We start from the raw sequence: 13,321 nt of genomic DNA, 5'->3' as shown, positions 1-13,321 counted from the left end.
GGGTAAATTACATAAAAGACATTAAATTTATACAAAAATTTGATTTTGACATTTTTGATTTTGGCAGTGTTTTATTTTTAGATAGGTTCTTGAATAATTTTAAGATAGATCCCTAATTTTTTGATATATAACATATACTACATTTACTTTTAACTGTATGATTTGATATATATTATAAATTAAGATCCACCTTCACTTTACTTGCCTTCGCCACTGATCCCAAATTGTTATAAACAATGCAAGAAAGATTGTCCACGATAACATCTTCTAAAGGAAACCTTCTTTGCTTTGCTTACACCACTCTTAGACGATGAACCATTTGATCGACATTGGGAAACCGTTACACAAAATCGTGATGCTCTGAGCGAAGAAAAGAATAAGAAATAAGGGAAATCGAGTACAAGCCTACGTAATGGTTCGATTTAACTCAAATGTTGCCAAATCAGATCATACTTGGAAGTCATATCGACTTTTTTCTCAGTTAGCAAGTGAAAAACATAAAACACCTGAAGCAAATTGGTTGATTGTTTAAATTTGCAACAAAAATGTGTTAGAAATTTGGGTTATAGAAAGGCTTGGAAATTCTGAGAATTGTGGTATCACTTTCAGATTAAAGTATTTGGGTGGTACTCCCAATCTTTAATCGGATAAGACTCAAAATTTGAGAGCAAGAACAGAAAATCTGGTTGTTATGAATTTCATGTGTACCATCAAATGAAGACCAAAATTAGTTAAACATCTTTTTCATCAGAAAACTGTCACAAGACAGTTGTATGTTTGAAAATTGTCACACAAATAGTTTGATGTCTGAAAACTGTCACTACTCCGGGTTTTTTCTATAAGGATCAAAACAAAGTAAAAAACCGGGTTTATTTCCAAAAATGCAGATTTATGATGGACAAAAACAGCTCGGCCCCAGCCAAGGGATCTGCCCCTTGGACCCCGCCTGGGCTGCCGCCCCTTGGACCCCGCTCCCAGGGGCGTTGCCCCCTGACCCCCGTTCGTTCAGGGGCTTCGTCCCTAAATGATAGTCTACTTTGAATCTTGAATAAATGTAAACAAGTGTGCACTCCACACCTTCCTTACTTGTTTAATATTCATCAAGATTGATTTTGGTCAACAAATCAATCTATTACACTTAAATACACATTGATGATACAAAATCATCAACAAAATGTAAACTTAGTGGATTTATTGAGAAAAAAATAAAACATAATGTCAAAATCGATTTTTTTGTGTAAACCTAGTGTTTTTTTTATGCAATTTTCCATTGTTTTAAAGATAAATATATTAAAACTTATAATTAATTTTTTTTTGTTTAAGTATGAACATTATTTTATTTTATTTTTCTTTTGATAATATAAATATTAAATCTATCACTTCCATAAAAGATCGATGTCGTTTACGGTTAAACCTCCATACATAAATAGTTTTCGGTTTTTATAATTTGTTGTATGAGAAACTGTTAAAACAATACATAAACAAATAATAGAATAAATAATGAGGGGGTGAGAAGTGTGCCAACTGCCAAGTGTGAAGTTTCATGGTTTTTGCTTGGCAAAATGCGTCATGAGAGACGTAATGAAAGCAATGGTCGCCTGCTGTGATTTTCCAAGAAGTTGCATGCAAGTTGACTACCTCGTTTATAACAATCCACACAAATAAAACAGTTTTTTTTTTAAACAAATTAATATTATTATCATATTGTATTAATGTCTATAGTTTAATTAATCTTAAAATCTTATAATCTTAAAAAGGTTAAAAAAAAAAAAAAACTAAAACATGATTTCAACATATGTAGAGAAATTTATGAAAGCTTAAATATTTACAAAATAAATTAAAATAGATGAAATTAAATTAATATGAAAAGCTTGATTTTATAACAAATACTAATTACAAGGACCACATTAAGGTTTTCCTTATCGTTTCTGTTTGACCCCTTTAGTTTAATTTATCAAACTTTAAACACTTCTAGTTTATACAACGTCTTTCCCTCTCTATCAAATTGCTAAGGATTTTATGTTGTAACCAAAGTAATTGCAAACTAATTATTTGGGTTTTAATCAATGTTGTATTATTTGATTTAACCGGGTCAAAAACATATTTTATATTTTGATGCTTTTCTTCATGGTTAACGGCTTAATGCAAAAGGTAATGTCTTGATGTCACTTAATTAAATAAATTTAATAGTTGGTAGGTCAACGTGCACCCGATCTTCCTAACCACAATACTCGAGCTTGCAAGTGAAATTATGTAGAAGTTACAAAAAATCAACTCATGTTTGGAATTGACATGGTTATTTCTATGATTAAAACAATTAAACAATCTTACTTCACGAAAAATATATATTTGTTTTGCAACTCTTTGTTGACCAACAAAAAAAAAATGTAAACTTCATGATCGTCATCCACGAGTATTCGTAGTTTCCTACTAACCGGCCTCATGGTTAAGATGAAAAATAGAAGTTTCAAAATTATTTATTTATTTATTTTTTTCTTACAACAAATTACCGAGATGACCGACTAGAAAAATATAGGGGAAGTGACTTATAAGCCTAGGGGTGAGCATTTGGACCGGTGGACCGGACCGGACCGGTGAACCGGACCGGTGAACCGGACCGGACCGGACCGTTTTTTTGGACCCCCGAGCCGGTTCTCGGTTCTAGGAATTCATCAAAACCGGTCCGGTTTTTTTCCCGGTCCGGTCCGGTTTTTACCGGGTTTAGAACCGGTTGGACCCGATTTTTAATTTTTTTTTTTTGTAATCTGTGAAAATTTTTAAACAATCATAACTCATTCGTTTTAAGTCGGATTGACACACGGTTTTTTCCAACGTTTAATTTACAGTTTGTAGATGAATTTAGACTATAATTTTGTTGATTTTGGTATTATATTCAATGAGTTATAGTTCTTCAAAGTTGAGCTATCAAAGCTGAAAAATTTCAGCTTTTCAACAACATTTTTAAAATTTTGTAATCTGTGAAAATTTTTAAACAACCATAACTCATTCGTTTTCTGTCGGATTGACGCCCGATTTTTTCTAACATTTAATTTACAGTTTGTAGATTAATTTAAACTATAATTTTATTGATTTTGGTATTATATCCAATGAGTTACAGTCTTTCAAAGTTGAACTATCAAAGCTGGAAAATTTCAGCTTTTCAACAAGATTTTTAAAATTTTGTAATTTGTGAAAATTTTTAAACAACCATAATTTATTCATTTTAAGTCGGATTGACCTTCGGTTTTTTCCAACATTTAGTTTACAGTTTGTAGATTAATTTAGACTATAATTTTGTTGATTTTGGTATTATATTCAGTGAGTTACAATCCTTCAAAGTTGAGCTATCAAAGTTGAAATATTTCAGCTTTTTAACTATTATTTTATACTATAATTCTAAATTTTATGTATCTTTGACAGATAAATCATATGAAAGGGATCTTGGTGAACTTGATTTATATGTTGGTTGCTTTTATTTGGAAAATTAATTTTGCAAGTTATAATATTATAACATCAAGGTAGATTAGTTATGAATGAAACGAAAACGTAATCATTTTTACAAGTTGTATCGTATCAAACCCAATAACATATTCGTTTTAACGAGTTCTATCAAACCCAAAAACTTATTTTAACGACTTGTACTCTATGCAATTAAAGTTGTACCGGTCCAAACGGGTCCAAGAACCGGAAAACCCGGACCTGGACCCGGACCCGGACACGGACACAGACACGACTCATCCGGTCCGGTCCACGATCCACAATATTCTCCATAACCGGTCCGGCCCGGTTCGGTCCAAATGCTCACCCCTATATAAGCCCAATCAACTTTTCAAACCGTTCAAAAAACCCAATTATGTTTTGTCTGTTCAAGAAACCCGACGAACTTAACCTTTTGTCTAAAAAAGCCCAACTAACTTACACTTCCGTTCACTTCTCATTTAGGGTCAACCGGCTAATGAAAGTCAACGAATGACATGACTTATGACGTGTAATTAAATATCGGAAAATGACTTGTAAGACCAACGAAGTTTCAAAACCGTTCAAAAAATCCCAATCATGTTTTGTTTGTTGAAAAAAACCCAACGAACTTACATTTTTGTTCAATTCTCATTAGAGACAACCAAATTCATTAGGTATACAACTAGTTGGCAAATGACATGACATTATATCTAATGACATAGAATAAACAGATTAGAATTGCCCTTTATATATCAAATTAGGGCTTGGAGAAGAGAAAAACGAACGACGTATGTGTTCGATCTCTTGTAATAGCTACTTCTTATTCTTCCTCTCAATCGTTGATGTCCAACTCAAGATCTACAAAGAAGATATTTGATGATGAAAACCCTTGTGGATGTGGACGCCCTTCTAGGATTTGGACATCTAGAACGGAGGATCATCCATAAAAAAAAGTTCAGGGCTTGTTCGAACAAATGGGAGGAAAAATAAGAGATCTTGAGTTGGACATCAACGATTGAGAGGAAAAAAGTTCAGGTCTACATCCACAAGAGTTTGCATCATCAAATATCTTCTTTATAGATCTTGAGTTGGACATCAACGATTGAGAGGAAAAATAAGAAGCAGCTATTACAAGAGATCGAACACATACGTCGTTCGTTTTTCTCTTCTCCAAACCCTAAATCGATATATAAAGGACAATTCTAATATGTTTATTCCATGTCATTAAATATAATGTTATGTCATTTGCCAACTAGTTGTATACCTAATGAATATGGTTGCCTCTAATGAGAATTGAACAAAAACGTAAGTTCGTTGGATTTTTTTAAACAAACAAAACGTGATTGGAGTTTTTTGAACGGTTTTGAAACTTCGTTGGTCTTACAAGTCATTTTACGATATTTAATTACACGTAATAAGCCATGTCATTCGTTGACTTTCATTAGCCGGTTGACCCTAAATGAGAAGTGTAAGTTAGTTGAGTTTTTTTAATAAAAAGTTAAGTTCGTTGGGTTTTCTTGAACAGACAAAACATAATGAGGTTTTTTGAACGGTTTAGAAACTTCGTTGGGCTTATAATTCATTTTCCCAAAAATATATATTAATTTTTTTTTCAAATTAAACAAAACATTTATAACACGTATCCCAAAAACGAAAATTATTGTAGTTTGGTGTGTTATGAGTCTCAACTAGAACAAAAATCTGAACTTTCATTTCACGGCTTAGACACAATTTGTTATTTGCAAAAGTTAAACTCTAACAAAGTACCGAAAATGTATCAATATATATATTCAACCACCATTCGTAACTTTTTTTTTTTTTTTCATCAAAATGTATGATAAAACTTTCAAACTCATTAAATGACTAAATGTGACGTTCCGAGCCTTTACTAATCAAAAGCGCGTTATTATAAAGTCAAAGAAAAACTTTTGACGTAATGTAAATACGGGATACTATAGGGGGTGAAATGATAAAAGGGTATTGTTGTCAACTAAACAGAGCGTCAGCACAAGGACAATACCGTCAATTTACTCGCAGTCCGTAAGGTTGCTATAATACATACGAAAGGCATCTGTAGAATAGTCGAAGCAAAAGATCGATTCTTCCCAAAAGTTCTACTTTTGGCGCCAGATTCCAATTTTAACGGTCACGATTTCAACAGTTGTGTGTGCTAGTGTGTGAGAGAGAAAAAGCAGAGAGGGGGAGAGGTGTGTCAATGGCGGATTCAACAAACGGTTCTTCTAGTTTTTGGACTCAGGCTAACGCTTTGTTCAGAAAGAATTTGACCTTTCAGGTTTTTTTTTTTTTGTGTTTATGCATTATGATCTCATGCCGTTATAAAAATTTGCTTTTAATTTTGGTTTTCACCATTTCCCTTCAAATCAGAGAAGGAATATCAGGACAAATCTGAGGCTCATATTATTCCCACTCGTCCTCTGTCTGCTACTTGTATTACTGCAAACAATAGTCAACACTGAATTAGATAAACCCTCCAACAAATGTGGTTGCACTTGTATTGATCAAAATGGGGATGGTCAATGCGAGAGAGTATGCGGGATTCAGTACTCAGATTTGGATCAAGTGGCTACGTGTTCCATTCCTAGTCCACCTGAATGGCCTCCATTGTTACAAGTACCTGATTCACAGTTTCGAGCAGTGAGAACTGATTTTCTTTCATTTGGAGACTTGCCTAATGACTCTTGCAGAAGTACAGGTTCCTGTCCTATCACTGTACTTATGACTGGGAATAACCAATCTCTTGGAGAAAGTATGTCAACTCTATTCCTTTCTTACCCTAATTTATGTCGGTCCATATTCAGTATATATTCACATCCTTATCAACATAATTTTCTGTTTGATGTATATTTTGATAGGTCTGGCTAGAAATATATTCCCAATTTCATCCAATTTTAACTCATCTGATGGCCTGGCTAATGTCGTATTGGTTAGTTACCCCCTGTCATCACATCTTCTAAGTGTGATCATTCAGATTTATGTGATGGGAATTATTAACATCTTTGTTTTGGCCTTTGGGGCATGGTTCTTTGGAACATATCAGGGGTCAGCTTCGGAGACTCAGATATTCAACTTTCTTGAGCCTGCTTTCTTCTCAAGTCTTCCACTCTACCATGTTCAATCTCAGTGCAGAGCCAACTCCACTTTTTCTATTTCGATCCCACTGGCGTCCACGATAATGAAGAAAGGTATGAACTATTTTTAAGACTTTTGCTAGCCATACTTGTATTTCTAGTAGCTTGGATATCAGCAAAAGACAAAGATGATTTATTGCTAATAGCTTGATGCAAATGATGCAACACAAAGTACTCGTAACATCATATCTTGCAAGTGTAGATATAGTGATGCGTAGAGAGTGGGTATATGATAATTAAGAGTGATATGAATTGGGTAAAGTTAACAATATGATTAGATCAAGGATAAAGTTCCTAAACACCACCAAGATTACTTAAGTGCAACCATATGAGATCTCTAGGTTCAAAGAGAGCTTTCATGCGATGCTTGTTGGCCTTGTTCTTGTACAAGTCGTTGACATGCTCAATCTTTGCTTTGAGTCTTTGACTTGTTCATGATCTTCTTCATTTCTTTGGTTTGATTCGTTGCTTCAAAGTGGATTTCTCTACCCTTAGGCAGTGGTATTAGATCAATAGGGGTGAGAGGATTCACTCCATAGTTCACTTAAAATGGTGTGCATAATAGCATAAGTTGGAGATTGGTTATAAGCAAACTCAATAAAAGAAAGTTTAATGTCCCAACCTTTCAAGGACTTTCTCACGGTGCTTCTTAGCAAGGTTGTGAGTGTTCGATACCTCCCTCTATCCATCCGTTTGTGGATGATAAGCAGTGTTGAACAATAGTTTTGTGTCCAACAACTTCTATAATGATTTCCAAAAGTAGCTTAAGAACTCGACATCTTTTTCAGAAAATATCATCTTAGGAACACCATGAAGATGCATAATGCCTTTAAGAAATATATCAACAACAATGCTAGAACTTCCTGTTTTATACTTTGAAACAAAGGCGAATGATTGGAGAAATTCTACCCATTTTGTGTGTCTTGAATTCAACTTGTTTTGGCCATTTATATGCTTTAAAGATTGATGATCAGAATGTAGAACAAACTGTTTTGGCTGCAAATATTGACTCCACTGATCCAGGGCACATACAATAGCATAGAACTCCTTGTCTTATGTACTATAGTTCATCCTTGTTTCATTTAGAGATCTAGGGCTGCCAAAAATTTATACTCCTCCCTTTAAGTGTTTTGAACCCAAAGCCCAAGGTGATCTAGACACATGAAATGGGCAGGTCTTGTATTAGCTGAAAATGACATGGATGCCCCTACATCATATAGACTGATGGCAAGTTTTTCTTGTTATTGTCCAACTGATCTTGTATTTTTAATGTAGAAATTAGATGTGTTCAAGGCCAACATTTATGGCGCAACAGCTCTACTGATATTAACAACGAATTGTATGCGGGATACAGGAAGGGAAATTCTGAAGAGAAAATAAATGAGATATTAGCAGGTTGGGTGATCCAAACATAGTTTGATTACTTACGAAGTAACTGTCTAAGCTTTGATTCTAATTCTTTATTTTAACATTTTCACAGGCTATGATTTCTTGAATTCAAATGCCAACAATTATAATGTGACAGTTTGGTACAACTCTACCTACAAGAATGATACAGGAAATGGTCCCATTGGAACAGTCCGGGTTCCTCGCTCAATAAATTTGGTACACACTCAATATTTGCAGCATGAAATATAAAAATATTATTTCTTTCCCATGATCAGATGGCATGTAATCGTGGACTCATATTATTGGCTCTCCCAAATAGGAATTAATAGAACATATTTTCATGAAAACCATAATGCAAATTATAACATTTCCAACTTATATGCATACAGGTCTCAAATGCTTTCCTACAACTTCTGCTTGGGCCTTCTACACAAATGCTGTTTGATTTCATAAAAGAGACGCCGAAACCTGAAACAGAAATCAGACTGGATTTCTCTTCTCTCCTTGGACCATTATTCTTTACATGGGTCATTTTGCAACTATTCCCTGTAAGTTAGTTTTTAAAATTAAAAATTGTTTAGATTTAGTGCCAACAAACATAGTCTTTTTCTCTGAAGTTCATATTAGCAACTATTCCCTCTTAGGCTGTGTTTTGTTACACAGGACAAGACTAGACAAGATTTCTAGGGTTATTTTTGATGATGATGAGGAGGAGGGCATTCACGTCTTTTGCACAGACAAGAGATTGAGAACGAGTCCCCATCCCTCCTTTTTGGGTGGGACATAAAATTGAAATTTTGTCCCATTGACACCAGTATGAGTCCCGGTTAAATGCATGCCAAAACCCAGTAAACAGGGTTTAAAGAATAAATTACTATTCTTGTTGCAGATTGTACTAACAGCTTTGGTGTATGAGAAGCAACAAAACTTAAGGATCATGATGAAAATGCATGGGCTTGGGGATGGTCCTTATTGGATGATTTCTTATGCATACTTCCTTGCCATATCCTTGGTTTACATGTTCTGTTTTGTGGCCTTTGGCTCAGTTGTAGGTATATTTCCTTGCAAAAACTGAATTATACTAATATTTTCTTTGGACTACTACACTAACTAATGCTCTTCAATTCATTTCAGGGTTAAAGTTTTTCACATTGAATGACTACAGCATCCAGTTTGTGTTCTATACCATCTATGTAAACTTACAAATTTCTCTTGCATTTCTGGTAGCTGCTCTCTTCTCCAATGTGAAGACTGCTGCAGGTTTGTTGTCATATTTTTCCATGCATTGCTTAGGTTGCGTTTATTAGACAGGGACATGATTGGATTGGAGAAACTTTCCAGGGCTATTCACGTCTTTTGCACATACGAGAGATCGAGAGCGAGTCCCTATCCCACCTTTGCTTTTTCGGGCGTGACACAAAATTGCAATTTTTGTTCCATTGACATCGGTCTGAGTCCCAGTCTAATGCACGTGAAACACAATATGTCTTGTCGTGTCATGTGTGACACATGGGGCCATAAGGTTTCTTTTAAGAATGATAGAGATACATGTGGGTTATGACTTGTATTGATATGATTATGACAGTTGTGGGGTACATTACTGTCTTTGCAACCGGTCTCTTGGGAGGATTCTTCTTCCAGTTCTTCCTTCAAGATACATCATTTCCAAGTAAGTAAAGATATAAATAATGTAGTTTTGATCAGATAATGTTACTGATTTCATGTTATTTGTCTAAATCTTTGTGCATTTTTTTCTGTAGGAGCTTGGATTGTTGTGATGGAGTTATATCCAGGGTTTTCTCTTTATGCTGGATTATATGAGTTTTCACAGTATGCTTTTACCGGAAACTATATGGGGACAGATGGAATGCGTTGGGAGGATTTAAGTGGCAGCAATAACGAGATGAGTCATGTCCTAATAATCATGATTGTGGAATGGGTGGTGGTTTTCTTTTTGGCATACTATATTGACCAGGTTGTAACAGCTGGAAGTGGGGCCCGAAAAAGTCCACTTTTTTTCTTGGAAAAGTTTAAAAAGAAGCCCTTGTCGTCCTTTAGGAAGCCCAGTTTACAAAGACAAGGTTCAAAAGTATATGTGCAGTTGGAGAAACCTGATGTTGCCCAAGAGGCAAGTATAGAGTACATCTTTACTCAGTAGTCATAATTAGTTTTAATAATATTTTAAGTAACAAAATGGATAGGATATTGATATGTCAGCATATGTGCATTAAGCCTCGAGGTTTCTATTATTATGTTCTCTAACCTTTGGTAAATACGACATTGTATCAGAGGGAGAGGGTTGAGCAGTTAGTAGTTGAACAAGACAGGAGCCATGATATTGTCTGTGATAACCTCAAAAAAGTGTATCCAGGAAGGGATGGAAACCCAGAGAAGATTGCAGTTAGAGGGTTGTCACTTGCATTATCTACAGGAGAGTGCTTTGGTATGCTTGGTCCAAATGGTGCTGGCAAAACCTCCTTCATTAATATGGTTAGTGTAAAAACATCTCTTAATTCACAATTGTTTATTTGAATAACAAACAGATAGGTGCATACTGTGTTGTACATACTTTCAGTTTTTTTTTCTTATTAGGACAATGTAGTTTGAAAAATCTACCCAATCATAGCAGTGAAATTTGATTTTGTTATAATTTGGTAGATTTTTTTAAAGTATAATGGTGTGATAGGAGGAAATGAAAGTAATAAAAAACTAAAATACGTTGCTATTTCTTGCTTTTAACCCAACTAAGGTGTTGACAGATGATTGGGCTGGTTAAGCCAAGCTCTGGCACAGCATATGTTCGTGGCCTGGATATAACAAGTGACATGGATGGGATTTATGCCAACATGGGTGTCTGTCCTCAGCATGAGTAAGTATCAAAATCCCAAGTTTTTTGGACTTAATCCAGTAAAAGCTATATATACGAGTGTTTTCTTTTTGATTTAATGCAACAAGGACAACTTAATAGAGAAAGTAAGGAAAATGATGGTTTTCCCCTTTTACAAATTCCATCATTTTCTAAAATACTTTTTAAACATCATTTATTGGAAGCTTTACTAATTATGTTGGTTTCTTCCTTCTACCATTTTTATTATATAGCCTGCTGTGGGAAACCCTAACAGGTAGGGAGCATCTTCTTTTCTATGGAAGGCTTAAGAACCTTAAAGGTACCGCATTGACACAAGTAAGTTGACATTCGCATTTGCTATCTTTCTTACATGGGACATGACTAGACACGCTTTTCTAGGGCTATATATATATTTGATGATGAGGATGGGAAGGGCGTTGTTGTCTTTTACACATACAAGAGATCAAGTGCGAGTCCCTGTGTGTCCCACCCTTTTGTGGACGAAAAACAAAAGCTTTTTTCCTATCGACACCAAATGTGATACAATCTGTAACTTATTTAGTTGCTGTAAATGTGGTTGTTTTAGGCAGTTGAAGAATCTCTAAGAAGTGTGAATCTATTTAATGGTGGGGTTGCAGACAAGCAATCTGGGAAGTACAGTGGAGGCATGAAGAGGAGGCTGAGTGTTGCCATTTCATTGATTGGAGATCCAAAGGTGGTGTACATGGATGAGCCCAGTACCGGACTCGACCCAGCTTCAAGAAACAATCTATGGAATGTGGTGAAACGGGCTAAACAGAATCGTGCAATTATCCTCACCAGTAATCCTCCAATACTCTTTCCAAAGGGCATTAACGTCTTTTCCACTTAACAGATCGAGAACGACTGTGACAAAAAATTGCAATTTTTGTCCCAGTCCAGTTCCATATGACAAACACAGTACAACCTGTTCTCATTCAAATGTAATTTATATGGTTTCAGCACATTCTATGGAGGAAGCAGAGCATCTATGTGATCGGTTAGGGATTTTTGTAGATGGAAGCTTGCAGTGTGTCGGAAACCCTAAAGAGGTATTTTGCACATTAATATAAAAAAAGGGTAAAAAAAAGAAGTATAATTGTTTTTTATGAGTGAATCTTACTATCTTTATTTTGCTTGCATGAGGACAGCTGAAGGGTAGATACGGAGGTTCATATGTGTTCACAATGACAACATCCTCAAATCACGAGGCGGATGTAGAAAACCTGGTAAAAGGTCTCTCGCCAGATGCAAAAAAGATATATGAAATATCAGGGACACAAAAGTTTGAATTGCCAAAAGAAGGCATCAAAATAGCAGATGTTTTTCGTGCTGTTGAGAATGCTAAAAGTAGGTTTGATGTTCAGGCATGGGGGCTTGCAGACACAACTCTTGAAGATGTTTTCATTAAAGTTGCTCGAGAGGCTCAACCATTCCATGTTCTCTCATGATTAAATCTTCATTTTCTTGTTAGTTAAAACGTTATCTCTATACAAGAATTTTAGTTTCTACTGATTTTTTAGTTTGCATCAAATTTATACTTGCCAAAATGTGCCACAGGTGGTATATTGTATAGTATTTTCATATTTTGTATCTCAAAACTTACAAGTTTTTGTATGTATGATATAATATTAAGCTTGTACTTTTGTAACTTGGACTTTTTCTTTTATTGAATTTTGTAAATAGTAGTTTTATGGGATTACAGAAAACAATAACTATCAAATTGGTCGTTCGTGATCAATTTGAAAGAACAAAGTCGAAGAAGATGTTTGACAAATATAAAGTTACAATGCTTAAAAATATAATTCTTACATGGATTAATTAACGGGTTAATATTGTTAAAAGACTTTATATTTTGTGTGTGTGTTTTTTTTCCGATTAAACCTCAATTTTATTTTATTTTTCTTGAAAAAGGCGATGTATTTTCCATATTTTTTGATTTGGCAATTTTAATTGTTTTTTTTTTTTGTAAAATGTGAGGGATTTTTTGAAAAAAATATAAAATGTTGAGGGATTTTTCAAAAAAAAAAAAAAAAATTAAAAAGTTAAGGATTTTAAAATAAAATAAAATAAAATAAAATCTTAACTATGTGACAATAGTAAATGGCTGTTAATCAGGTCGATCGAGTTTCAGGTTAAACAGGTAAGGTTAATCGGTTTTTTCTAAAAAACAGTTCACCATAAACCCCAACCTATTAAGATTCGGGTTGGAATTTGAAATAAAAAGATGGTGTCATTTTAGCAAATAACTTACAAATATGCGGGTTAAAAGTGTAAAGTGTAAAGAATTTCAATTTTTTTGAGTTTGATTACATGAATAGAACGTACATAGCTCATTAGCTTGGCACACAGGAAGTTAGATGCGACTTGTGAAAAAAAAATTATTTTTTGCATTATGATTCTAATTGCATGAGTTTGAAGGAGACGTAAAGGTTACTTGAAGAATGTTTATGCTTAA

The 13,321-nt window shown here is 34.5% G+C and overlaps 1 protein-coding gene across 1 annotated transcript; it reads left to right on the top strand.

Moving 5' to 3' along the window:
* Positions 1–5,529: 5,529 nt before the first annotated feature.
* LOC145136875 (ABC transporter A family member 7-like) lies at positions 5,530–12,532 on the top strand. The gene is made up of 17 exons (XM_079071291.1): positions 5,530–5,752; positions 5,845–6,226; positions 6,333–6,403; positions 6,518–6,662; positions 7,884–8,003; positions 8,089–8,213; positions 8,387–8,545; positions 8,887–9,049; positions 9,132–9,257; positions 9,583–9,666; positions 9,758–10,125; positions 10,287–10,487; positions 10,757–10,866; positions 11,097–11,181; positions 11,432–11,666; positions 11,827–11,915; positions 12,015–12,532. The coding sequence occupies exons 1-17, from the start codon at positions 5,675–5,677 to the stop codon at positions 12,312–12,314; spliced, it is 2,841 nt and encodes a 946-aa protein (XP_078927417.1). The 5' UTR covers positions 5,530–5,674; the 3' UTR covers positions 12,315–12,532.
* The last annotated feature ends 789 nt before the right edge of the window (positions 12,533–13,321 follow it).

Source organism: Lactuca virosa, chromosome 1 (assembly GCF_052849685.1).
Source record: "Lactuca virosa cultivar CGN04683 chromosome 1, Lactuca_virosa_CGN04683_v6, whole genome shotgun sequence".
NCBI classification, from domain to species: Eukaryota; Viridiplantae; Streptophyta; class Magnoliopsida; order Asterales; family Asteraceae; genus Lactuca; species Lactuca virosa.
Note: the sequence above shows the minus strand (reverse complement) of the source record. Positions and strands in the feature narration are given on the sequence as shown.